The sequence below is a fragment of the Festucalex cinctus genome, chromosome 9 (assembly GCF_051991245.1).
Source record: "Festucalex cinctus isolate MCC-2025b chromosome 9, RoL_Fcin_1.0, whole genome shotgun sequence".
In the NCBI taxonomy this organism is placed as follows: Eukaryota; Metazoa; Chordata; class Actinopteri; order Syngnathiformes; family Syngnathidae; genus Festucalex; species Festucalex cinctus.
In genome coordinates this window covers 21,487,059-21,514,971 of record NC_135419.1, presented here as the reverse complement: position 1 = coordinate 21,514,971, position 27,913 = coordinate 21,487,059, and the positions used below count along the sequence as shown (strand labels likewise).

General features: G+C 38.4%; 1 protein-coding gene across 2 annotated transcripts; it reads right to left on the bottom strand.

Moving 5' to 3' along the window:
• Nucleotides 1-1,046: 1,046 nt before the first annotated feature.
• On the bottom strand, nt 1,047-27,913 carry nfkb1 (nuclear factor of kappa light polypeptide gene enhancer in B-cells 1). Of its 2 annotated transcripts, none has more exons than XM_077531872.1 (22): nt 27,364-27,913; nt 25,435-25,481; nt 24,671-24,764; nt 21,450-21,490; nt 21,194-21,292; nt 20,955-21,106; nt 17,881-18,044; nt 17,210-17,368; nt 15,315-15,419; nt 15,125-15,216; nt 13,780-13,870; nt 13,530-13,652; nt 13,349-13,453; nt 12,948-13,134; nt 12,752-12,860; nt 10,204-10,405; nt 5,082-5,251; nt 4,915-5,017; nt 4,719-4,840; nt 4,440-4,532; nt 3,518-3,700; nt 1,047-2,209 (listed from the first exon to the last, which is right to left on the bottom strand). In XM_077531872.1, the coding sequence occupies exons 2-22, from the start codon at nt 25,474-25,476 to the stop codon at nt 1,985-1,987; spliced, it is 2,661 nt and encodes an 886-aa protein (XP_077387998.1). In that variant the 5' UTR covers nt 25,477-25,481; nt 27,364-27,913; the 3' UTR covers nt 1,047-1,984. The 2 variants fall into 2 exon arrangements, with proteins under 2 accessions (XP_077387998.1, XP_077387996.1); XM_077531870.1 differs by having other exon boundaries at nt 1,049-2,209; nt 13,732-13,870.

Genomic DNA, 27,913 nt, shown 5'->3' with positions numbered 1-27,913 from the left:
CCATTTATCAAGTTTTCAATTTATTAAACATAAACAAGAGGACTTCAGACATTTTACAACTTGCCTTAAAGCAGTGCTTCTCAAATAGTAGGGCGGCCGCCCCCCCCCCCCCCAGGGAGGCGTGAGGCTTCGTCAAGGGGGGCGCGTTTGACCTCAGGGAACATGCTTTTTATTTTATTTTTTACTGTCTTAGAATAAAGTGCAATTGCACCTCCACTACATTAGGGGGCAGTGGCGCTCTCATTGGCAGAGTGTGCGCAGGGAGCATTTGTTCGGTGGTGTAGGAGTTTTGTTTGCACTGAGCATGCGTGCTTTGCACACAGCACAGAGTATGAGTATGAAGTGTAGGCACGAAGTGTAGCAGACCCTCAAGTGCCACCATGAAAAAATATTTAACAGGGATGAGAAGACAGGCGGAGAGCGACGGAGATAAAGAGACAAACTAAAGTCCCCCGAAAGCTAAGACAAGGAAATATGACAAAGCGTATTGGTGGGGGGAGTGAGACGTTTTCTTCTTCCTTGGGGGGCATGACAGAAAATAATTGAGAAGCACTGCCTTAAAGGGTTAGTTCGAATTTTTTTACATGAATCTCTATTTCATCCTCACCTCCAGTGTGCGCGATCATCACTGACTTACCCTTGACAGTGTTCTGTGAGACGAGTTCTGGTCCGGTGTTGGACGAGAAGAAAATAGTCCGATGAGTTGGCTGGGGGCATCTCAATAAAGCTTTTTTCTTCTAAAACAATTTTTGTTCAAAAGAGCGATACATTTGCACACAAAACTGCCTCCTGAAAAAAAGTCAAGACTCCATTACCCCCGGGCACTATTTTTCTGTTCATTCGTAGCACTGCCCTGTAGACAGCTGATATAGTCGCGCCTTCCGCCTTCGAAAAGACAAACAACTTGTAGATTAGTGCGCGTCTATCAGCTGCATGCGGAGCGCCGCGCAGTGATACGAATGAACAGAAAAGTAGTGCCCGGCAGTAATGGCGTCTGACTTTTTTTGAGGAGAGTATTGTGATGCAAATGTATCACTCTTTTGAACACAAATTGTTTTAGAAGAAAAACGCTTTATTTAGGTGACCCCAGCCAACTCGTCAGACTATTTTCTTCTCGTCAAACACCAGACCAGAACTCGTCTCACACAACACTATCAAGGGTATGTCAGTGCTGATTGCACACAATGGTTAGGATGAAATAGAGATTCATGTCAAAAAATCCCAACTATCCCTTTAAATACATGTAGAAATTATCCAGTCTTCTACTAAATGCTTCTGAGCTGTATGCATCTCATCTGTACGTACAGCACTAGGTGGGAGTAACAAGATGGCCGCCCTGTGACTTCAACGGCTTGCACTGGCGTGTATGGGCTATCGGCTATCCAGTCTTATATACAGGTCAGTGGTCTGGATGCATGGAAAAAAACAAAAAACAAACTTAAAAAAACAAACAAGTTGGAGACATCTTGTAGGAGAATCTGACAGCATCTGTAGATGTTGCACAAATACATTTTTTTTTTTTTTTTTTTTTTTTAAACAAGTGTGCTTGCTGAAGTCTGCAAGTTTAGAGCTTTACTTCCTGAGCGCGTGACGGATGACGAGTTGAAGGTCAGGTGACTTCCTGTCCCCGTCGGGCGTGCGCACGCACACCAACGGCCAAAGATGTCCAACGCAGTCTGCCGCTCGTTGACGTCCACAACGCCTCCATTTTGTTTTCAGGGCGAGTGGCTGGATGATGTCCACTTCCTGTTTATGCTTCAAAAGGACGACCAGGTGAGTGTGCGTCAAGTTCAAATTGGAACATGTTTTCAATTGTTTGTTGTTTCAATGTTGGCCGATAAGGATCTCCCAGTGAGTGCTCCCAAAGTCACGCCACGGAAAGTTCCAGTCCGCTGTCGCACGTGTCGTCGCTGTCCGGACATCCGTCCGCCTTAAGGCGGTCCAGCTGAGCGCACGGCGCGCCGTCGCCGCCTGCGGGGAGGTGTCAGGAAGTCCCGTTGGATGGTCGCGAAAGAGGCGGAGACTCGGGTTGGGTGGTGGTTGCCACGGAGACGTGAAAAAAATAAAATAAAATGCATTCGGCTTTTTGCTCACCTGCCGCTGTCTGCTCTTCCCGGCAACGCAGCGCCTCCTCCAGGACGCTCAGTGCTCTGCGCGAGCCGACGGATGTCAGAGCAGCTGCCAGGTCTTGCAACGTACTGCCGCACGCCTCAAACACACGCAACAACAACATGTTTCATGTGGACTTCACCTGTAGTAAACGCGTGCCGAACATGGAAGGTGCAAGGTTATGCGAGTTCACCAAAACTAAGGAAAAAAATAAAACTAAAATTCAACAAACAATGTTGTAAACAAAATAAAGAAAAAAAAGTTTTTAAAAATGAAAACCAACCATTTTATGTTTAGAAAACTAATTAAAATTAACGAAAACAAATAAAAGTGAAAATGCCTATTAAAAAAACAAAAACCAACTGAAACTACATTTTATGTTAAAAAAAACTCACTAAAACTAATTATAATTACAGCAAAAATGTCCTTCGTTTTCATCTTTGGTAATTAATTGAATGCATGAGCCTTTGGGGATGATTTTAAACATGATTATAAGAACTTTAATTTTGCAATAAGGTGAAAAGAAAGTGTCACACATTGGTGACATCATCGAGCAGCAGCCAATAGAAAAGTAACAAAAGATGACGTCGCTCGCATGCTGTTTTTGTTAAATATTGTGCACAAGGAATACACAAAAAAAACCTAAAACTGATACTGTAACTAACTAAAACTAAACTGAAACATATGTTATTAAATAACTAAAACTACTAAAAACTAACGGAATACGAATTCCATTTAAAAAACTAAATTCAAAACGAAATAAAAACTAACTCAAATGAAAAAAACCCTGGTGCCACATTACTGAAAAGTAGCAGAGAGTAATACACTTAAAAAAATTAAAATAAAATAAATAATCCAAAAATCCATTTGTCAAAATGCAATCTGTGACAAAGCGCAAAGCTTTGGAACCCAAATTGGTTCCATTTAGTCGAACCCGAGCAAGAAAAGAAAATAATAATACCTGTTTTTTTGCCGCCTCAAAAGTTTTTTTGTTTTTGTTTGATAATTCTGTTGAATGACAATTCAAAAGTGTTGGCTGCTTTGGACTTCACCATTTTCAACACATTTTTTGAATGATTTCTCTTAATTTTCAACTGATTTTACTCACCTTTGGCCCTTTTTCTTTTCACCAAAAGACTTGAAAAATCAATTCAATCAATGCTATTTTTAAATACATTGATTAGTATCAGGGACAGTACATATGAATAAACATTTCTGTAAATATGCCAGAATTTTTTCATCTGCAGTTCCGGGACAAATCGTAAATGTCACCCTCGCAAAAATTACTATGAAGTTCAAATGACATTTCCATCACAAAACTAATACATTGACCAATATGTACATTCAAACCAAATACAGGAAAGATGAAAACAGGCACGCAGCATGTTGATGTGAGTGCGTGACTTACCTGGAAGGAGTGGAGGAGCGTGCGGACGGGGTCCGAGCTGACGGCGAAGGCGGCCTTGAGGACCCCCAGGCCCAGTGCATCCGACAACTGCTCCCAGCGGTCGTCGGCGGCCACGGCGGCGTGCAGCGCCGTCATCAGCGAGGCGCTCAGACGCTCCGGTCCGACTGCCGCGCACAAAAAAACAAAAACAAAAACAAAAAACCAACGTCAAACGTGTCTTCGAGACGCCGACAAACACGCACGATCGCGTGTGCTCATATATCACGCATGACCATTGCAGACAATTACAAATTTGGACAATACACTTCCAAATGGGGCATCAATTGATTGATTGATCGATTGATTGGTTACTTGGTTGATTGATTGGTTGATTGATTGCTTGCTTGCTTGATTTGATTGATTGCTTGCCTGATTTGATTGACTGCTTGCTTGATTGAGTGCTTGATTGATTGGTTGTTTGATCGATTGGTTGCTTGATCGATTGCTTGCTTGATTGATCGCTTGCTTGACTGTTTGCCTGATTGCTTAATTGATTGCTTGCTTGATTGCTTGAATGATTGAGTGCTTGATTGATTGGTTGCTTGATCGATTGATCTCTTGCTTGACTGATTTGATCAATTGATTGTCTGATTTGATTGAGTGCCTGATTTGATTGATTGATCGTTTGCTTGATTGCCTGATTGCTTAATTGATTGCTTGCTTGATTGGTTGATTGCTTGACTGATTGATTGATTGATTGCTTGCTTGCTTGATTTACTGCTTGCTAGATCGATTTTGATTTATTGATTGCCTGATTTGATTGATTGCCTGATTGACTGCTTGCTTCCTTAATTGATTGCTTGCTTGATTGATTACTTGATTGATTGCTTGATTGATTTGATTGCTTGATTGATTGACTGACACGGCTTGTGTGTTGCGCACCTGAACGTCCCTCCAGGAGGTGAGCATGAGGCGGCGGGAGAGCCACGTCGGGCCATTTGGGTCGGTACTGGCGGCCGTTGAGAAGCTCCAACACCTGCCGATGCACGCAAAGCACATTGATGACATCATCGTCCCATGACGTCGTCGAAGTTTGGGTGGCAACATTGTTGGGAAACAAGCAAAATCTCAAATGACTTCAAGCCGTTTGCTCGACGGCAAGCGGGCGCGACGGAAATCATCTCGTTGGCCGGGAAAGCGAGTGGGTGGGCGGCGGGTGTACCTGCTCGGACGCGGCCACGTTGATGGGGCTGGTCCCGGGAACGTAGCCCTCGTCGTCGTCATCATTATCATCTTCATCCTTGTAGAAGAGCGGCTCCAGGTTCTCCTTGCGAGGATCTGCACCTGAACGCACGTGACCAGAGTCAACACAACCGCTCTCACCCGCGCCACACGGACACTTTGGCGTGCGTGCGTACCTGCCGCCATGAGCAGCGCCGTCATCTTGACGGAGCCCCGCCCGGCGGCCATGTGTAGCGGGGTGGAGCTGTCGAAGGTGCAGCAGTCCACCTTGGCATTGCCCTGGCGACCACAAAAGCCAGCAATGAGACGACCTCGTCACGACGACAACGACGCCCAAGTTTACCTCCAGCAGCAGGCAGCCGGCGAGCGACACGTTGTCGGCCTCAGCGGCGAGGTGGAGGGCCGTCCTCCCGCTGCCCCGATCCCGAGCCTCCACGTCGGCCCCGCCCTCCAGCAGCTCCCGCAGGGACCGCAGCTGATTGGCCGTCACACAGACGTGGATGGCGCACAGGCCTGCCGGCGACAAGCCAATCACAATGCTGGACGGCGCTTTCCTCGTTCCACGTACAAAAACAATCAAACATATGACATTTATGGGACGACAAGTCAATGTTTTGGTCTTTCAAGGCGAAACTGAACAAACTGAACGATGCTAGCATTCATTTCGTTAACAAAAATAATTTCATCAACGCACATTTTCCAACGGACAAAAACACAACTCGACTAAAAGCCTTGACAATAAACAAAAAGTCTGACTAAATAAATAAATAAATAAGATAAAATAAAAAAATATATAATAAATAAATAAATAAAAAACAAGATGAAAATGTACTTCATTTCATTAAAAGTGGACTAAAATCCATGGTTCATGAACAAAAATATGATTTTGTCAAATCTAAAATAATATATATTAAAAAAATAGACAAAAATCTAATTCACTTAATAAGAAAATTGATTAAAATGTATACATTTAATATATTTTTTTTAATATTTTAATTTAAAATTTATACAATTTAAATATTGAATTCAAAATTAGCATTAAAGCCTAATTTATGCCTCCACGTTTGCTCTCGCGTCGATGAGCGCCGTCGATCACATGATCGACGGGAGCCATGAATTTTAAGTGCTGCGTCGCTCGTGGCCGGCCGACGTGCACACGTCGCCAATCCTTGGACGCACGTTGATGGCGGGGCGTCGCTCGCTTCTGATTGGTCCGTTCGATGGCGTTTTTTCTTTTTTTTCTCTCTCTCTCTCCCCGCCCCCCGCCCAGATAGCTTCCGTGAAGGCAACTGGCGGCGCAAATCGACTTCCCTGCTCGGAGACCACGGCTGTGCATGTGGATATGTGCCTGGGACGAGAGGCGGAAAACAACAATAACAAAAAAATAAAAAAATAAAAAGCTGTGTTCGCTAAGCGCACGGCTGTTGTGTTTTGGCGAGTTTACGGCCGACACCGGTGCAAATTGGCAATAATTAATTGCCACGGTGATGAACTTACTCTCCCCCCGGCTTTGTTTCGTGTTTCTGAATTAAATTGAACTTCCTGAATCCGTCATAAAATGCAGAGGAATCGCCACTCTGTGGCGGCCCAGCCATAGTGACAGCGGGACTTGGTGTGAAACTCCAGCAGACACCGATGTGTATTGCGCACAAGTCGGAAGGCAAACGCACGAGCGGAGCTCCAACGTGACGCCTCGACGCGAGCCTCTCGCAGAAGCATACTGAGGCCTTAACAATCTTTTGCAGTTCTCCATGATTATTTTGATAAAAAAATGATGAAGCCGTCAACTTACACGATTGAAAAAAGATTAACAACACCTAGGTTCATGGCTGCCTTTAAGCTGGACCTAGAAAAGCACAACTGGTCTGAGCTCTATTTAAAAAACGATCCTAACACTGCATATTCAGTCAACAATTAACCTCTTATACAATAAACACTGTCCAATAGTTCAAATTAAAAGGAAGTATAAAGGTCCAAATAAGGCATGGATGACAAAGGGGATAGAAAATGCATGTAAAAAGAAAAATATTTTATATAAAAGATTTCTTAAAACAAGAACTATGGAAGCTGAAACAAAGTATAAGACCTATAAAAACAAATTATTAACTATTATACGCATAAGTAAGAAAGATCATTACCATGCATTATTAGAGCAGAATAAAAGCAATATGCAAGAAATATGGAAAATACTAAATGATGTAATTAAAAATAGATCTAAAAAAACAAATTATCCAGAATACTTTATAAAAGACAAAGATATTGTAATTGATAAAATTTGAGACATAGCCAATAACTTCAACGAATATTTAGTTGATGTGGGTAGTAATTTGGCAAATGAAATCCCAGAGATAAGAAATAAACATGAAATAGATAAGTACGTTGTAAATAATTCATCCGCTATGTTCCTTAATGGTGTTAATGATATAGAAGTATTAAATGCTGTAAAAACATTAAAAAATAAAAAGTCCACCGACTTTTTTAATATTGATATGACACTAGTAAAAAGTATTATAGAATATATTGTAAAACCTCTTACATATATTTGCAATTTGTCTTTCCGAACTGGTATATTTCCATCAAAAATGAAAATAGCAAAAGTCAATCCTATTTACAAAAGTGGTGATAGACATATATTTAGTAATTATAGACCAATATCATTGTTGCCACAGTTCTCAAAAATTCTAGAAAAATTGTTGTTATACCTACTTGACAACTTTATTGAGAAACATAAGCTCTTAAGTGAAAATCAATATGGGTTTAGAGAAAAATGGACCACCTCAATGGCAGTCATGAAACTTGTAGAAGCAATATCTACCAACATAGACAATAAAAAAATTACTGTTGGGATATTTATGGATCTAAAGAAAGCATTTGACACGATAGACCATTCTATATTAATTAATAAATTAGTGAAATATGGTATAAGAGGCTTAGCATATAAATGGATAAAAAGTTATTTGGATGATAGATATCAGTATGTGCAGTTTAATAATACAAATTCAAAACACTTGAAGATTACTCATGGAGTTCCTCAGGGGTCTGTGCTGGGCCCTAAATTATTTATATTGTATATGAATGATATCTGTTGTGTCTCAAAAATATTCAAAAGTGTCTTGTTTGCTGATGATACAACTCTCTACTGTTCTGGAGACAACTTGAAGCAGCTTCTGACTACTGTGGAGTATGAATTAAATACAATAAAAAATTGGTTTGACATGAACAAATTATCATTAAATTTAAATAAAACCAAGTTCATAGTTTTTGGCACTAGACCAATCACTCATCAAGTCAAAATTATGGTGAATTTAATTGAAATAGAAAGGGTGTATGAAAATATATTCCTTGGAGTAGTTATTGATGATAAATTATGTTGGAAGCCACACATAGAAAATGTTAAAAGGAAAATGTCAAAAATCATAGGGATACTCTATAAAACCAACGAGGTCCTGAACATGAATTCACTATATACATTATATAATACATTATTATTACCATACTTGACCTATTGTGTGGAAATTTGGGGAAATGCATATAAAACAAATACCGACCCTGTTTTTAAATTGCAAAAAAGAGCCATAAGGATTATTAATCGATCAAAATATACAGAATCAACACATCCACTATTTATTCAATTAAATACAATGAAATTTTATGACTTGGTTGAGTTTAAAATAGCACAAATAATGTACAAAGTATACAACAATCTACTCTGCCACAGTTCTCAAAAGTTGTTTGAAATTAGACACAGTCCTGTACAAAAATCCCAAAACATGAACAAATATTAAGCAAAGGTGTGTCTCCGTTAAAGGAGTTCATTTGTGGAATAACTTGGGAACTGACCTGAAAAGATGTAATTCACTTGTTGAATTTAAAAAAATGTTTAAAAGCAAAGTTCAATATTATTATTTAAATCAGACATGAGTTAAAAAAAATTGTAGAAATGATTTATTTATTTACTTACTTCTCTTTGATGTATCAATATGAGTGTAATGAGAATTGTATACATGAGTATGTTGATGTATTATTATTGTGTATTTCTATTAATTTTATTTGCATACGCTATATGAGTAGGATTATATATTTTCTTTTATTAAAATGTAATCTATTGTATCAAATATGAAATAAGTGATAGGATACGAAGAATAAGGGGTAGGACTGGATACGTTTTCAACTTCTTCCTACTCCCTTGAACGTATAAATTGACATTTATTGGATGTTTTTTATTTTACTTTTTACTTTTTATTTGTTTATGTGTTTATATATATATATATATATATATATATATATATATATATATATATATATATATATATATATATATATATATATATATATATATATATGTGTGTTCAATAAACTTCAAACTTTTTTTGCCGATTAATTATGTAATTGTGGAGTGTAATAATTGAAATTGTAATTGCTGCTCAATTATAAACACTAATTCAAGTTCCTTTTGGATGAAACAAAATTGATTAAATTTGTTATTTTATTTTTATTTTTTTAAAAGGTGCAAATGAATACATTTAACGAATAGTTTTAATATTTTAATTTGAAATTTACAAAATTGTAATTATTAAATTCAAAATTAGAAACGACAAATCAATTTCTTTGAAGAAGCAATTATGCAAGTTCCTTTTGGATGAAGCAAAATTTATTAAATTAGTTATTTTAAAATTTAAAGGTGCAAAATTTCATTTTAAATTTAATAAATTCAAAATTAGCAAAATTTTTTGCTGATTATGTAATTGTGAAGTGTAATAAGAAAATGTTAATCATGATTATTTTGGTAATAAATGAAATCACAATGAGGACAATTATTTAATATTTGGTAGAAAATAAGAACATTTTTCAACGTAAAAATTGTTAAGACAAAAATTTCTTTGAAAAACCAATTATGCAAGTTCTTTTTGGATTAAACAAAATTGATTAAATTAGTTATTTTATATTTAAAAAAGGTGCAAATGTTTACATTCAATATAAATAGTTTTAATATTTTAATTAAAAATGTATAAAAATAATATTTATTAAATTCAAAAATAGTATAAATTTTTTGCCGATTATGTAATTGTGAAGTGTAATAATTGAAATTGTAATTGCTGCTCAATTACAAAGAAAATATTCATCACGATTTTTTTGCTAATAAATGAAATCACGATGAGGACAATTATTTATTTTTTGTAAAATTACGTAAAAATCGTTAAGACAGATACATTTCTTTGAAACACCAATTATGCAAGTTCCTTTTGGATGAAACAAAATTGATTAAATTAGTTATTCTAAAACAAAAATTCAAAGAAGGTGAAAATGTATACATTTAATATATATTTTTAATTTTATAACATTTATAAAAAACAATATTTATTAAATTCAAAATCAGTATTAATAACCTTTTTTTCCGATTGTGTAATTGTGGCGTGTAATATTTGAAATTGTAAATGAAGTGCGATGAATTGTCGTTTGCGTACCGTCGGCGTTGCAGGCGTTGACGTTGCGTCTGATGGTGTCGTGGCGCAAGAGCAGGCGCAGCATGTGGCCCCGCCCCCGGCGCGCCGCCAAGTGCAGCGGCGTGTCGCCGCGCGCGTCGCCCAGCGTGGGGTCGGCGCCCGCTGCCAGCAGCGCCTGCGCCGCCGCCGGCTGCTGCATCGTCACCGCCAGGTGCAGGGCCGTCTGACCAAAAAAAGTGGGAGGGGGCGGAGTCACTTGACAACTAACAATGCATCCATTAATTTTTTGGACAGTTATCGATGAAAAGTGAAAAGGGCACACATGTAAACAAATTGTCATTTCATAAACGGGTTTTGGTCTGCGTCAGTCAGAAAAACTCGGCAAAAATGTTTTCCTGATCAAAGCAGATTTTTGCAGAGGTCTGATTTGGATTTAGCACAAAGATAATTGATCACAAATCCTTTTCACAAGTTGAAATTCTGAAAACTTGGACAAGTTTAGATCTCCAATCATCATTTGATTATCACAAAAATTACTGATTCATTTGATAATTGATTAGTTGTCGATGTGACCTTTTTTTATTTTATTTTTTTTATTTTGCACTTAAATACTGTCCCACATATATTAAAAACAAACAATTGACTAGTTGTCAATGCAACCTTTTTTTTTTAAAACTTTGCATTTAAATAATAACTTAAAAAACAATTGATTAGTTGTTGTGACCTAATTTTTTTAAATTAAATTTTGCACTTAAATACTGTCCTACATATATTAAAAAATAAAAATAAAAAGATAAATTGTTGATGCCACCCAATTTTTTTATATTTTGCACTTAAATACTGTCCTACATATATTAAAAAAAATTGATTAGTTGATGTGACTTTTTTTTAATTTTGCACTTCAATACTGTCCTACATATATTTAAAAAAAAATACATTGATTAGTTGATGTGACTTTTTTTTTTTATTTTGCACTTAAATACTGTCCTACATATATTAAACAAAAAAAACAATTGATTAGTTATCGATGTGACTTTTTTTTAATTAAATTTTGCACTTAAATACTGTCCTACATATATTAAAAAAAAAAAGGATAAATTGTTGATGCCACCCAATTTTTTTTTTATTTTGCACTTAAATACTGTCCTACATATATTTAAAAAAAATACATTGATTAGTTGATGTGACTCTTTTTTTTTTATTTATTTTGCACTTCAATACTGTCCTACATATATTAAACAAAAAAACAATTGATTAGTTATCGATGTGACTTTTTTTTTTTTTTTTTGCACTTAAATACTGTCCTACATATATTTAAAAAAAAAAAAGATAAATTGTCGATGCCACCCAATTTTTTTATTTTATTTTGCACTTAAATAAATACTGTCCTACATATATTTTTAAAAAAAACAATTAGTTGACATGACTTTTTTTTTTAATTTTGCAATTAAATACTGTCCTACATATATTAAACAAAAAAACAATTGATTAGTTATCGATGTGACTTTTTTTTTTTTATTTTGCACTTAAATACTGTCTTACATATATTTAAAAAAAAAAAGATAAATTGTTGATGCCACCCATTTTTTTTTTATTTTGCACTTAAATACTGTCCAACATATATTTAAAAAAAAACAATTGATTAGTTGATGTGACTTTTTTCTTTTAATTTTGCACTTAAATACTGTCCTACATATATTAAACAAAAAACAAAAAAACAATTGATTAGTTATCAATGTGACTTTTTTTTTTAAATTTTGCACTTAAATACTGTCCTACATATATTTAAAAAACAAACAAACAATTGATTAGTTGATGTGACCTCTTTTTTTTTTTTTTTTTTTTTTTTTTTTTTTTTTTTTAAATTGTGCACTTACATAAATACTGTCCTACATAAATAAAAACTAGGGATGGGCGAGTACCGATACCTGGTATCGGTATCGGGCAGATACCAGCCTTTTTTCAAGTACTCGAGTACTCGTGACGCAGACGAATACAAACGACCGATGGCAGAGGGGGAAGATGTTAAGTGAGTCCTCCTTGCCTGTAACTGGCGCTAGCTTGCAGCAGTTTTTCACCAAAACTTCACCGGTTTGGAAATACTTCAAAATTGTGAACCTTAAACTAAAAGAGCATTTTTGTGTTTTATTTTGAGCGTTAAGACTATTGAAGAGTGAATTGTGCTGCTTTTTTTGGTCAAAATTAAAGAAAATATGTTTGTTTAAAAATAGCTTTTCGTGATTTTTTTTTTATTTGTCAAAATGTACTACTGGTATCGGCAGTTGGTATCGGTATCGGTGAGTACTGAGGGTCTGAGTATCAGTATCGGTATCGGTCTGAAAAAAAGTGGTATCGAACATCCCTAATAAAAACAAAAACAAAACAAAAAAACCCAAACGATTACCAAAATTAATCAAACTGAATTGAAATGAAACATTTTGTTAAGATTGAAACCTTTGCAAAAAAATAAAATGAAGAAACTAAAAAGCTCCAAACTCTTGTAACCCTGTTGGCGACCTGTCCAACGTGTTCCCTCGACTCAACTTGATGGCGATGTCGCGTGTCTCACCTGATAGAGTCGATTCCTGGCGTTGAGAATCGGGTCCTCCGGCGGCAGCGCCCGCGTCAGACTCTCCAGCGCCGCTTGCTGGCCGTGGAGGACGGCCAGGTGGAGTCCCCTGGCACACACACACGTGCACACTCAACGTCACCACCCCGACATCCGACGGACGGACAGATGCCGGCCACCAACGCGGCGCACTCACGTGTCTCCGTCGTCGTCCTGCGCCGCCATCGCGGGGAGCTGCGAGGCCAGCAGGTACGCCGCGTCGCCCGTGGCGGCGTACAGGAAAACGGGCGAGGCGGGCCCGCAGCTTGCCGCCGCCGAGTCGTCGTCGGGATCTGCGTCGTCGTCGTCGTTGTCGTCGTCTGGCAAGTCGCCAGCACAACTTCCTGAAAGAAGCCCACTTTCATTTTTCACAGTCATTCTTACAATTCCAAACGGTTGCCTTGGAAATGTTTTAGTCAAACCATTTCAATCAGTCAAGCAATGTGGAAGCAAGAAGTGAAAAAAAATAAAATAAAAAAGTTCAAATTGGGTCTTCACGTTTTGTAAAGGAGAAACAATTCCCGCCGTTTCGCTTCCCACTCGACAGGCGATTCTCACCACGTTTGACTCCGCCTCCTTCAAGGCCCGCCATGTAGCCGCCGGGACAAGCTCCGCCTCCGGTTCCTCCCCCGTAGTTGAAGGTGGACAAACCGTGGAAGTAACCTGGCCAAGGGAAGCCAAAAAAAAAAAAAACATCTGTCAGCCCTTGATGACGTTGCTTTTTTTTTTTTTTTTTTACCTCCTCCGGCGGAACCGGGTCCTCCCGCCGCTCCCGGACCGCCTCGGTACAGACCGCCGCTGCCGCCGAAGTCCTGGAAGTTGGGCAACGTCTTCTGACGCTTCCTCTGCACCTCCTCTTTGTCTACACGTACGCACAAGACGTGACGGCGCGCCACATCGTACGTACGACTTTTGTTAAATCGGCGGCGCAAACTCGGTACCGATGATCTGCGGGTGGTACGTGAAGGGTTTGGGCTCGCTGGTCTCACCGTCTGACTTCCTCTTGAGCTGCACCAGGACCGATGTGGGCTTCTGCAGATTCTGGTCGCGGTACTTGGGCGTCTTGAACACGATGGCAAACTGGCCAAAACAACGTTGCATGTCGCCATGGTTACCGGGGTTGTTGACATAATACATTGTTGACATTTGCCGCACTTTGTCATTCGCTTGCTTCCACTTTGGTTTCTTTGATTGCTTCAGCTCGCATTCAGCAAGATTGTTATTATTTTATTTTTTTGTGGAACCTGACACCTAATGTGTGCTTTGTTATTGCCTGAAATAAAAGAAAAAAATACAAAAAAAGAAAAAAAAAAACAATAAAAAAAAAAAAGATTATTTACTCATTCACTGCCAGTCATTATAGAAAATTTTTACATTTCCAATACTCACGTCATATTCCATTAAATAATTATATATAAACCGAATCTACCAAATAACAGAATAGACTCCCTACTTTTTGTCCCGTCCCGTTCTTTTATAATTGACAGCAGAAAAATGTAGGTTTGCCAAAATACAGCCATTTCTCCCATGGACTCTGAAACTGTGTTTATTTCCTATAAAATGGGGCAATGATGTCATCTACCGGTGGTTGGGCATCAGTAAAGTTGTTTCCAAGTTTGATATTTACAGTGGAGCATGCTCAGATTCGCCCCCATTTAGCACCGCTCTAAAAAATACAATTGACAAGTATACTTGTCAAAGGCAGTGAATGAGTTAAGATTATTTTATTTTAAAAACTTACAGCAAGATTGTTCATTTTCATTGTTTTTTTTTTGTTTTTTGTTTTTTTAATGCTTTTAGTTTTAGAGGCGTCACAATGAACGGATTATTCCACGACGTTTAACTTCCAGTGTTCATTTTGACAAAAAATTTTAATTGAGTTTTAGTTAGTCTTTTGACTAAAATTAATGAAAGTTTTCATCATCATTTAGTCTTCTGGTTGTATTTTAGTTTCAATTCTTGTTGATTAATTGTGAAAGTTCTAATATTTAATACGGAGTATTTGTCGAGTGCAAGCCCAAAAGAATAAAAACAGAAATAAAATAAATTAATGGCAAACGATCATGTATGATATTGATGGTAAAAGGATGCAAATAATTTTCACTCCAATATTTACTTTTATAAACGTAATTCTTATTTTTTTGTTGAGGAATTAAGAAAATTAACTATTTAATTAATTAGTAAAAACAAAGTAAAATCCTCTTAATAAATAAAAACCAGAAATAAAATAAATGGCAAATGAGCATGTATGATATTGATGGAAAACGATGCAAATCATTTACACTCCAATATTGACTTTTATAAACAGAAGATTTTTTTTTGCGAAACTCGTACCTGTCGGTGGACGTCGGTGGGCGAGAAATCTCCCAGCGCTTCCCAGGTCAGACCTGAGTCGTCTTCCTCGAAGAAGCGCACCTGGATGTCGTCTGTGGCATGCACACGCGCGGGACGCTTGGTCACGTGACACTCACAAACGCTCAATGGACATGATTTTCGGTGATTGGTGTGTGCGTGTGGGCGGGACCTTTCTGGACTTTGTCACACAGCAGGTAGACTTCCTCTCCGCCACTGACACAGCCCGCCGTGCGGTCCATGCGCACGATCTTTAGGTTGGATGCGTTCGGAGCCTCTGAGGGACAAAAAAAAAAAAAAACGAGAGTCACTCACTGTTCATTTTCACAACAAATTTGAGTTGAGTCATACTTGTAGTTTTTTGGTCTTTTGACTAAATTAATTCTAGTTGTGGGCATCATTTCGTCATCTGATTGTATTTCAGTTTTAATCCAATATTAGTCAACAAAAATAGAGCAATTTTAGTAGATGAAAAAGAGCAATTTTAGTTTAGTTCATTTGAATTTTGTTTTATAGTCTTTTGACTAAAACGAATTCAAGTTTTAGTCATTTAGTCATCTGATTGTATTTTAGTTTTAATCCAATTTTAGTCAACGAAAATAAAGGGCAATTTTCGAAAATCAAATGGCCCAATTTAATATTTAATTTGGAATTAGCATGATGCTCATATTGTTTATACTGTATTAATTTTTTATTGTATTTTTTTTTATGGGAATTTTTTTATTTTAATTAATGGAGGGATTTCTGATGACATGCATATTTTTGTACATGTGAGTGTACTCAGCTGTAAAAGTGTGAAAAGTTATTAAGAATTACAAAAAAAAGAGCCATTTTCATCAATGAAAAAGGAGTAATTTTAGTCAACTAAATTGGCAGTTGAGTCGATATTTTCCTTCAGCACACATTTCAACTTTTACAGAAAATAACACACGTTTGCAGTTTTCTTGCTTGTTCACCAGACATTCTTGGAATATGACGACTTGTTTTTATTTCATACAAACAACTTTTTAGCTTGGAAAATGACAACTTTACTCTAATAACATTGTGATTTTTTTTCCTTTGAAAAAATTAAATGATTCCCTTTTTTTTTTTTTTCCTTGACAAAATTCACTTGATGTGCTTCTTGTAAGAAGTCGAGAAATGTGAGGAGCAGCTTTTCAATTTGGAGGAAGTCGTCATTTGGGACGTCAGCCTGCAATTATCCAATATTTTATCCGAGTGGAAATTCAAACCATTTAGAAAAAAAAAGAAAAAAAAAAAGAAAATACTTATTTTTTTTGTGGGAAAAAAAAATCTCAATTTTTAATTTAAAAAATAAAACATGAAATTGTACGTCACTGTTTTGTAACCTTGCATTACTTTTTTTTTTTTTTTTTTTTTTTTAGAAAAAAATAAAAATAAAATAAAAATGGCTTTTCCTTCAAAAAGATGAATCTTGTTGTAAATTGACCTTTTCTTTTTTCTCCAAAGTAATCTTTCTTGGTAGCAAGGTTATATTAGTGAAGTAAAACTAAAAAAAAAACTTAAAACTAAAATGCAAAAAATTTCGTTAAAATAAACTAAAAAATTAAAATGCTTTTTAAAAAACGAAAATAGACTGAAACTACATTTGTTTACAAAACTAAAAGTAACTATAGTAAAAATCATAGTCTTTGGAAATTATTTTAATGCATGAGCCTTCGGGGATCATTTTAAATGTAATTTTAAGTAGATTTATTTTGATATTAACCAGAATATGGAATACGTTTGAAAGTGTGTGATACAGAAGTGACGTCATCTCGCAGCAGCCAATCAAAAAGCACCTTCAGATGATGTCACCCCTATGCTGTTTTTTAAAATATTGTGCACAAGTAATACACATTAAAAAAAAGAAACTAAAACTGAAACTAAAATGAAGCATTTATGAAATAACTCAAACGAATAAAAACTAAAAGAACCACCCTAAAACTACCGGTAATTAAAACCAACTCCATTTCAAAAACTAAACTCAAATGAAAAATTCCCAAACTATAATAACTGTGCTTAGAAGTGACCATTTTGTTGGCCTCTGTGCGTGCGTGTACTGACTGCTGTCGTAGATGGGGTGCGAGAGGACGGGTTGGAGCGGCCTGGTGAAGGCGCCGTCGCTATCGGGGAGGAAGGCGGTGAACATGAGGCGCACCACGCTCAGGTCCATCTCTTTGGCCTGCACGCACGCCGCCCCGCCAACGGCGCCGCGATGCACATCTGCACAAACGGGTCACAAAGTTACACAACATGACGAGAGGTGTCGACGTCCGAGCTCATGAAAGGGGAACGCGGGAAAAGCGCGGGGATCGCCGGCCCGTTCCGGCCTCGACAGGAAAGGAGAATTTGACACACGCAGCCCGTTAGCTCTACGCTAACGTGAATGGGAAATGCCATTCACATGCTAACAGTTAGCAACAAAAGCCCCCATTTTTAGCAACGGATATTTGAGACGGGCTGACGTCCCGGCTTTCAGCAAGCCCCTTTCACACATTTTGGTAGGGCTGGCTAGGGAGTCAATTCCATTCCATTGATTCAGAAAGGTTTGGAATATTAATTTATGGACAAAGAACGCCGTATTAAAAGTATCGATTCATGGTTTTATGAATCGATATTGGGCTATGAAAAGGAATATCCATTTGATATATCGCTATTTGAGAGCCAGGCCTACACATTTGAAAGATGGAAATTTTTTGGAGTAGTGAGCGAGGCGGACGAAAGAGCCGACGGACCGGAGAGCTGTCGGGGCACGCGGGCATCGGGACGAGGGGCGTCGACGTCCGGGTGGATGGCGACCCCCAAGTTGTATCCCATGCGCACGGCCTGGCACATGCGCTCCTCCAACGTCTTGGCCACGTTCTTTTTGGTCACGTGTTGGATGCCCAAGTTGGGGAAACTGCAACGGCAACATTCCCACACTTGACTAATTGATTGAAAAATACCTCTCATTCACTTCACAACATCAAAACACTTTTTAAAAAACAAAAATAGCTGAAATTGCATCTCAGGTTTATAAAACTACAACAAAAATAAAATTTGGTTTACACAATATAAGAGAGCTTTCAGATTTGATTTCACTGCATTTACTTGGATATCAATGCACGTCTGTATTGATCATCCGTATAACAATCGCTTCACTTCGCCATTATTTTAATAATTCTTTCATCTGTTGATTATCTTGGCCATTCATCACTTGACTGGATAAAAACAAAAACAAAAAACAGGACATTAATTAAAATGAACAGTGCCAAAAGCTGTGCAATTAATCAAAATTCAATTACAATTTCAATTATTACACTCCACAATTACAAAATCAGCATAATCACTCTGCAATTAATCAAAATTAAATTACAATTTCAATTATTACACTCCACAATTACAAAATCAGCATAATCGCAAACGATTATTAATCAGGGTTCTTGCAGGAATCCCTCAGTGAAATTTTAGACCTTTTTTAGACTTTTTTTTTTTTTTTTTTTTTTTTTTTTTTTTTTTTTTTTTTTTTTTTTAGACCAACTCCACGACCGACCGAAGACCCACGCGGGCAAGGGGAGAACATGCAAACTCTACCCAGGAAGGCCGGAGCCTGAACTCGAACCCCAGTCTTCAGAACTGGGAGGCGGACGTGCTAACCTGTCAACCACTGTGCCGCCCAAGCATACAACATATACAATGCAATAAACAATATTGACAATGACCAACCTAAGATGAACTTCAGTTCCCAAAACAATGTACACAACAATCACATACATACATACAACCTATTTTAAACAGCTTTAATAAGTTTTTTTTTAATTATTTTTATTATTTTAAACTTCCTTACGCTAAATGTTTTAAAGTTTGCTGAATAATGTTTTAATATTGTCATTGTATGTTCTTTCTAGTAAATTTTGTACCCTATTTTTATTTACTCTTCTTCCTCTCAATGTTAACTACTGTTTGTTGATGCTTATGTGTTGCCTTTCCTTGCGTAAAGCACATTGAGTTGCCTTGTGTATGAAATGTGCTAAACAAATAAACTTGCCTTTCCTTGCCATATTCGCGCCCAAAGTCCCCAACTTTATCTTTTTTGCAAACTTTGCAACGAGCCGAGTGCCTATCGCCGGCTACCTCATCCAACCAGCTGGAAAAGTCGGGAATTTCGAGCCAGTTCTTGTTGAACTGGCATTTACCCATTTTCTTACAAATTGACTGATCACACTTTCCGTTCTGACTAGCTAAAAATAATTGTCCACACTCTCCGTTCAGACAAGCTAACTGCAATATCTTGGCGGAAAGTCCGGAACGTAAACTGTACAGTACCCGGTAGTGCACAGAGTACCGAGCCCCCTAATTAACAATACTACATTCACACAAATAGCTAAGGGGCTTTGTAAGTCTGTAGATCACTCTTGGATTAGCGATTGTTACTTTCAATGAGTTTCTTGCCTGGTTAAATAAAGGAAATGAAAAAAAAAAAGTTTAGCTTTACTCGCTAGCATTTCATTGCCGGAGCTGTACAATGTTCACACCCCTGGACGCAGTCGCTTCATTGACATTCGCACACCGGAGATAGGGGCTTTGCTTTGCTTCTACTTACATTATGGCAAAAGTCCTCTCAGAAAAAGAAAACGTTTCAGCATCGCAATTAACTTTAACTGGCCACCACTGTGCTAATATGCTTTGGCTAATATCAATAGTGGTGATGTCTTCTGTTGTTTTGGTACACAGTTCAACAAATGTAACAAAAACAAAAACGTGAATGCATACCAACCCAGGTCTGCCAAGTTCGTCATTCACCACCCTGCCCATTTGTTTGTTTTTGTCCCGGTAGTGTTAGCTTAACATGTTGAGCTCGGGATGTCCGCAGACAGCAACAACGATAATTCCTCCCCCTCCTGTTGTCGTATCTCGCGGCAAAACAAGCCGCGCGCGTCACATCTCACCAAACATCTCATTTGCATCGCCCCACGCACCTTCGCTCCCGCCCGCCTGAACTACATTGCAATGCAATGCAAACGCACCCCCTCAAATGTTTCCTTCACTTTGAGCACGCAAATAATAGAAACATCACAACACGCACATTTTTTGTTCTTTTTCTTTCTTTCTACGGGAGCAGACACTTCTCGGAATGTAAGGAGCGGATGTAAGAATTTTAGACTTGGGTAAATTAAATTTTAGACCTAGGATGAAAATATGGCTGTTTTTTTAAGACATTTTAGGCCTAAAATTTAACTTTCTGAATTTTAGACTTTTTAAGACTTTTTTTTTTTAAGACCCCGCGGGAACCCTGATTAATACTAATTTTTGAGTTGGTTGAATTTTTGTCAAAGGCAGTGAATGAGTTAAAATAACTAATTTAATACATTTTGTTTCATCCAAAAAGAAATTGCATAATTTATGTTTTTCAAAGAATTTTAGTTGTCTTAATATTTTTTATGTTTAAACATTTTCTTGTTTTGTACGAAAAAATAAATGATCGTCCCATACATGCTGCACTCCAACTTTTTGCCAACATCAATAAATATATATTATTATAAATTCTGTTTGGTCCAAAACAAACTTACGTAATTATAGTTTTTTTTAATTGGTCTTAATATTTTTATACATTTTCTTGTTTTGTACCAAAAAAATAATCGTTTGAATAATCCTGATTTCAATTATTGCTAAAATAATCGTTATTATATCCATAATCGAGCAGCCCCTCCAAATGAAAACTCACAAAAAGTAACAATCCTGCTCTAAAAAATGAATTGAAGAAACAAAAAGAGTCCAAAATATCCAAAACAATTTTTCCCTGGCTATGTGCATGTGCGTGCGTGCGTACGTGATGCTGTCGTCGTTAGGGGTGACGTCGAGGACGCAGACGCCTTTGTCGCACTGCTTGCCCACCAGACTGTGTGCGTGCAGCCGAGGCAGCGGCGTCAGCGCCGTCACCAGCTGAACCACCACGCGGGCCGGACCCTGGTAGTTGCATATCTGCGCCGCCACACACACACAAAAAAAATTGCCATGACGACGACCAGCCAATCAAAATCTTTGGTTTTTGGAGTCAGTTCCGGTTACCTTGACGGCGGGATACGTCTTCTTGTTCTTCTCGCTGGAGGCTCCCGGCAGGCCGCCGTGAGAAGGACCCTCGCAGCCGTAACGGAAGCGGAAGCCTCGCTAAATGAAGGAAAAAAAGGGGAAAAAGAAAGAAAAAAAAAAGTCACGTGAGCAGGTCACACTCGCAACAAACGAACACGTTCACTTGTTTGGCATTGTTGCTTTTCTTCAGGGTTCCTGTAAGCTTACAAAAGGGTTTTTGTTGGCACGCACACACCTGTTTCGGCTGCTCCAGGATGTGCAGGAAGGGGCCATCCTCTGCAAAACAAAACAAAAACATGCAACCCAAACGTCACATTTGTCAAAAAAAAATAAAAAATAGATTGCCAACAATTTCCCCATCACAGCACATCCGCGATTATGGTGACTTGGAAATTTTTCACGTTTGTCAAACCACTCACTTTCGTCTTTCCATTAGAGGTGGGCAGATCGATCCAAATATCGATATTATCGATGCCAAGTCAGTATCGATATCTGGATGGATGGATGATTGCTTGATGGATGGATGGGTGGATGATAGATTGGTGGATGGATGAAAGGATGGATGGCTGGATTAATGGCCGGATGGTTGCATGAACAGATGCATGGATGGATGGATGGATGATGGAAAAATAGATGGATGGTTGGATGATGCATGCATGGATGGATGAATGGATGGACGGATGGATGATGGAAAAATAGATGGATGGTTGGATGATGCATGCATGGATGGATGAATGGATGGACGGATGGATGAATGGATGATGGAAAAATAGATGGATGGTTGGATGGATGCATACATGGATGGATGCATGAATGGTAGGGGTGTCACGATTCGCCAACTCCACGATTCGATTTAAATTTCGATTTTGGGCTCACGATTCGATTTTTTTTTCGATTTTTTTTTTTTTTTTTTTCCGCTCCCCCACTTTATAACACAGAGGCATATGCTTCTGTAGGCTAAGGCTAGTCTATGATCATTGGTTCTATTCATTGTACAGTAAATCTTATTTCAAAAGATCGGCTACATATAGGTGATGCAATTTCCATATTATTTTTGTGTAAATTTATGTAATATATGATAATTGACATTAGGCAGGAATGATCAAATTCAAAGAATTTATTTACAATATAAAGTTAACCGTCTTGTTCTTACTGAAGTGTAAAATAAATAAAAAATAAAAAAACAAAAACAAAAAGTCACAGTGGGTGCCTGCCATCTATTGACTGTTTTTGGTTACAACAGTGTGCTGTGCGTTCCTCTTAAAATAATGTGCAATGTGCAACAACAACAAAAAATATATTGTATCCAAAGTCATGGAACAAATACAGCCTGAACAAACTATATCCCAACATTTACAGTTGCTGGGCATACTGTAGCGTGGTTCAAGTACACTAATTAAATGTTTGAATCCAGCGTTTTCCAAGGCTGCAGGTCTGCTGCTATAAATAGACCTATGGATCTGGCGTTTCGCGCGAGCTGAAGTGTGTGGAAGTTTCACTGTAAATGAGGATGAAATAGTTGGTTGGACCGTTGTTTTCCCACTTCTAGTTGAATTTGATAAATCTAAATCTTTGTGATGCCTGCGTAAATGTCCCGTCATGTTTGTCGTGTTTCCCGTTGTTACGGCTGGCGGCTCGGGCCCGCCGCCGGCTCCGCTCCCCTAGTATGTATGTGTGTGTTTGTGTCGGCTGGTGCCCGTATAATGGTACTTCAGTTTGAATGCGCCAGCGCGACACTCTGATTGGAGGACTGTGCCAGCGCGACACTCCGATTGGACGACTGTGCCAGCGCGACACTCCGATTGGACGACTGTGCCAGCGCGACGCTATTGTGTATCCGTGTATTATACCCCTATTGGTTATTGTTGTTTCTCCTCCGTTCTGTCAGTTCTGTCAAATGCGGTTATTATTTGTTCACCTTCCACTTTCACTCCCTTGTCAAACCCCTGCCTGAAATTTCAATTAAAACTACTCAGATGTTAAAGTCGACCCGTGTTTATCTACTCTATATTTTCTGTTATTGTGTTACTTCCCTTCCCCTTGACGAGCCGGGCGTAACACCGTGGCCGAGTACAGTACGCGCACATAGCATATCTTGCAACTGTGGTCTTTTTATCGACAACGTGAACGTTGGCATCGAATCGTGTGTCCTCTCTTCTATTTCGATGCTCGAAATCGTGACGTAATTTCGATCGATTTCGATAAAAAATCGAAATCGTGACACCCTTAATGAATGGATGGATGGATAGATGCATGGATGGATGGAGGCATGCATGAATGGATGGATGATGGCTGAATGGATGTGTAGCTGGATGGATGGTTGGATTGATGGATGAATGGGCTGATGGATGAATGTACGGATGTACGAATGGATGGATGGATGGTGCAGGGATGGATGGCTGGATGGTTGGATGAATGGATGGATGGATGCCTGAATGGATGGATGCATGCATGGATGGAAGAATGGATGGATGGATGGATGGATGGATGCATGCATGGATGGAAGAATGGATGGATGGATGGATGGATGGATGGATGGATGGATGGATGGATGGATGCATGCATGAATGGATGGATACATGGATGGCCGGATGGTTGGATGAATGGATGGATGGATGGATAGATGGCTGGATGGTTGGATGAATGGATGGATGCATGCATGGATGGAAGAATGGATGGATGCATGCATGGATGGATGGATGGATGGATGGATGCATGCATGGATGGATGGATGGATGGATGGATGAATGGATGCATGCGTGAATGGATGGATGGATGCATGGATGGATGGCTGGAAGGGTGGATGGCTGGATGAATGGATGGTTGGATGGATGAATGACAGAGGGAAGAATGGAAGGATGGATGGTTGGATGGACGAATGGATTGATGGAAGAATGGACGGAAGAACGAACGGATGGATGGACGAATGGACAGACGGTTGGATGGTTGGATGGATGAAGCTAACCAGTGGCGCTCAACTGTCTGTTTACGGAGAAGAGGAAGTGGTGGTCTCCATGGAAACGGTCATCTTTGATGTTGTCGTTAGTGCGTGGACTGCAATGAAATGATTTTCCAACAGAAACTTTTTTTGAACAAAAGTGGACTTTTGAGAGCACGTCAGTCACACAGGCACCAAAATGTAAAGGCGGCGTGAAGAGCAAACAGGAAGTGAGAGCGGAGGGACGCCGCCCGCCTGCCGCGTCACGAAACTCTTCTTTCACTTACTTTCCCGCCACCGCAGAGTTTCGCTTGACTTTCACATGTGGCTTCTGTTTTTTTTTTGTTTTTTTTTACACAAACTTGCTGTGCGTCAAGTGACAAAAACATAATTTTATCTTCAGCTCCAAGTTCAAATATGAAAAGTAACAAGTTGAAATCAAATCATGACATGAATCTGGGTTGTGCATCTTCCACACAACTTCCTGTGTGGGAGGAAGTGGGAGGAGCCGGGCTCACCTGTCCTGGCAGACGACGGCGGGTTGATCTGCGCCGCCGCCGCCGGCAATTGCGGCAAATCCCACGACGGCTCCATCATCAGCGTGTCCAGGATCTGACCACGACGCAAAACAAAAAACAATAAGAACTAAGACGACTGAAAACAAACGGCAGCGCAAGCTCAGCCTGTGCAATTCATCCAAATTCAATTACAATTATTACACTCCACAATTACAAAATTAACATCATCGTAAGAAAAAAAAAACCCCACTAAAACTCATTTTAAATTTTAATTAATTTAAAGTGAATTTAAAACCCCATGAGTTTACGTTTATACATTCACACCTTTTTTATTTTAAAATAACTAATTTATTGTTTTTATTATTTTTGTTTACCCAAAAGTAACTTGCATATAGTGTTTCAAATAATTTTATTTGTGTTAATATTTTTTATTTGTTTAAATATTTTCTTTTGTACCAAAAAAATAAATGATTGACGTGCTGCACAGTTACACAAGCTGCAACCCAACTTCCAAGTTTTTGCCAACATAAATAACTACATAAATAAATATGTAAATAAATAAATACGTAAATATTATTAATTTTGTTTGGTCCAAAAGGAACTTACATAATTATAGTGGTTTTTTTTAAAATTGATCTTAATATTTTTAAATGCTAAAACATTTTTTTTTTGTACCCCAAAAAATTAATAATCGTGATTTCAATTATTGCCAAAATAATCATGATGATTATTTTTAATCCCATAACGGGCAGCTGTCCACGCACCTGACTGCTGACACGAAAGAAGTGCTCGTCGTCTCCCGCCATCCTGCCTAAAAAAGGGAGAGAAAATTAAAAAATAAATAAATAGAGTTCATTGACGCGATGCATCGTTGGGTGCTTGACAAGACGTGTTTACAATTGTTTTACGACTTCATTGTGACATTTAAATGCACAAGCTACAAATGTTAAAAAAATGATAATTTCTTTTTATTGTCTGGACATTTTGCACAGGATTTATTTTGGAATCAATGCAACTTTCTTGATATCAATGTGGAGTTGATCATCTTTGATCAGCTGTCCTCTTTCATCTACAAGTGCTCCAAACAAAGCAGATGCAGTAGGAATGAAAAAAAATTGCTGCTCTTGTATTGTTAATGTTTGATCTTGTGTTTTTGTAAAGTGCTTTGTGACAACTAAGACTTTTTGTATATCAAAAAAGATAACTTGACTTGAAATACCAATTTTAAAATACAACTTGAATAATGCAATAATTTTATGAGCTAAGTACAAGTGCCAGATAAATAAAGTATTATTTAATGTATATATTAATATAATGCATTTATTTTATAAAATGGCACTTATAATGTATAAATTGTATTATAAATAACTCCCTAGTCACATAGAGAATATGTTTAATATAAAATAATATAGATAACAACCTCTGAGGGATTTTGACAGAATAAAATGGAGGACTACATTAAAAGATCAATAAATTTCTAGAAGCGCTGTAAAATTGTAGAATCATCTTCTTGATGACTTAGCAGTGTGTCAGTCTAGATTTTTTCAATTCAATCCCCCCCCCCAATTTAAACATTTGTTTAAAAGTCAAGTTATTGAAAAATATGAGAATGTAAGTGGCGGCACGGTGGATGACTGGTTAGCACGTCCGCCTCCCAGTTTTGAGGACTCCGGTTCGAGTCCAGGCTCCGGCCTTCCTGGGTGGAGTTTGCATGTTCTCCCCGTGCCCGCGTGGGTCTTCTCCGGGTACTCCGGTCTCCTCCCACATTCCAAAGACATGCATGGCAGGTTAATTGGATGCTCCGAATTGTCCCTAGGTGTGCTTGTGAGTGCGGATGGTTGTTCGTCTCTGTGTGCCCTGCGATTGGCTGGCAACCAGCCCAGGGTGTCCCCTGCCTGCTACCCAGAGCCAGCTGAGATAGATGCCTGCGACCCTTGTGAGGAATAAGTGGTCAAGAAAATGGATGAAGAATGTAAGTTGATGTTTGGTTCATTTTATTATCATTTAGGTGAGATATTTGAATTCATCGCTTCAATTTCTTTTTTTTTTTAATGATAAACCCATGTGTGCTATTTCTTTTTTCTTTTATGACTGATGGAAATAAATTGTATTTATTCATATTCATTCATTTTCAGTACAAGCCAAGCAGGAATTTTCAACAATAATATTCATGAAATAAATACAATGCAATGAAATATTTGTCTTTATTAAAGTGCAAGTATAAAATATGGTCCACTACAGTAAACCTTTTTTCCTCATCTTGTCCAAGTCGATCTCATTCAAACTTGAAATCCAGAGCCTAACAACAACAAAGCGAAGATGATGCTGAAGTCAAATCGACTTTCGAGACGCCTTCCGCGAGTCGAACCCTTTCAAACTTTTAATCTCACAAACGCGCCCAATGAACGAATTGAAAACTTTAATTTGGTCATCCCGCCTTTGTGTTGTGGTCTGCCTCCACGCGTGGAAAAACGTTCGTATGCTTTTGGACGACTTTGGGGGGGACGGTCGATGTCGACTTTCAAGTTAGTTTCCAAGCGACTTGAACGAGGAAGTGAAGCGGCGAACGACGTTCAACGACGGCCAGTTTTGGTCAAAACATTGGCCGCCCGACGTTCGTCAACAGCGCACAGCAACGAAAAGCGTGTCGTTACTAGTTAGTTAGTTAGTGAATGAGTTAGTTTAGTCGTTACCTGGGTGCTCGTTCGCTTCTCGGCGTTGGTGTCAAACTGACGACTTGATTGACACGCGCGGCGCCGCCATTGCAGTTACAAGCAGCCGTGACGTCATTTCGCTCAGCCGCATGCAGGAATTCCCAAAAAAAAAGAAAGACAAATGTCAAGCAGGATGAGCGCCGTCTCTATATTGGTTCTTCAGTGGAAAACAGCAACGATAAAAAAAAAATCTGAAAAAATAAATAAAAACGCGGAGACTCGTAACGGCGTTAAAAGGTGCACTTTTGCTTCCTGTCGGGAAATTCCCGGTGACGCGCTGCACAGATTCGCAAAGTAAAATAATGTCCCACTCGGTCCGGCCACAACTGAAACGTATTCTCATAATTTGAAAATATTTCAACAAGATATCAAGCAATCTCTCAATTATTTCCTTCAATGAATCAGAAAAAAAAGTTGTTGTTTTTTTAATTAATGTCACAGCCTTGAAAACAGGACGATTGAATCAATTTGAGTGAAAAACACAAACGCCAAAAAAACAAGGGAAAAAAAGAACGAAAGCCCCAAAAGT

Bases quoted from the DNA above. Each gene is read 5' to 3' on its own strand.
- nfkb1 (XM_077531870.1), bottom strand. From the start codon at position 25,476: ATGGCGGGAGACGACGAGCACTTCTTTCGTGTCAGCAGTCAG. The intron at 13,454-13,529 runs GTAAAAAAAAAA...TCCCTTGGCCAG, and splicing joins ACCCGGTTCCGCCGGAGGAG to GTTACTTCCACGGTTTGTCC. The intron at 5,252-10,203 runs GTACGCAAACGA...TGTCGCCGGCAG, and splicing joins CAACGCCTGCAACGCCGACG to GCCTGTGCGCCATCCACGTC.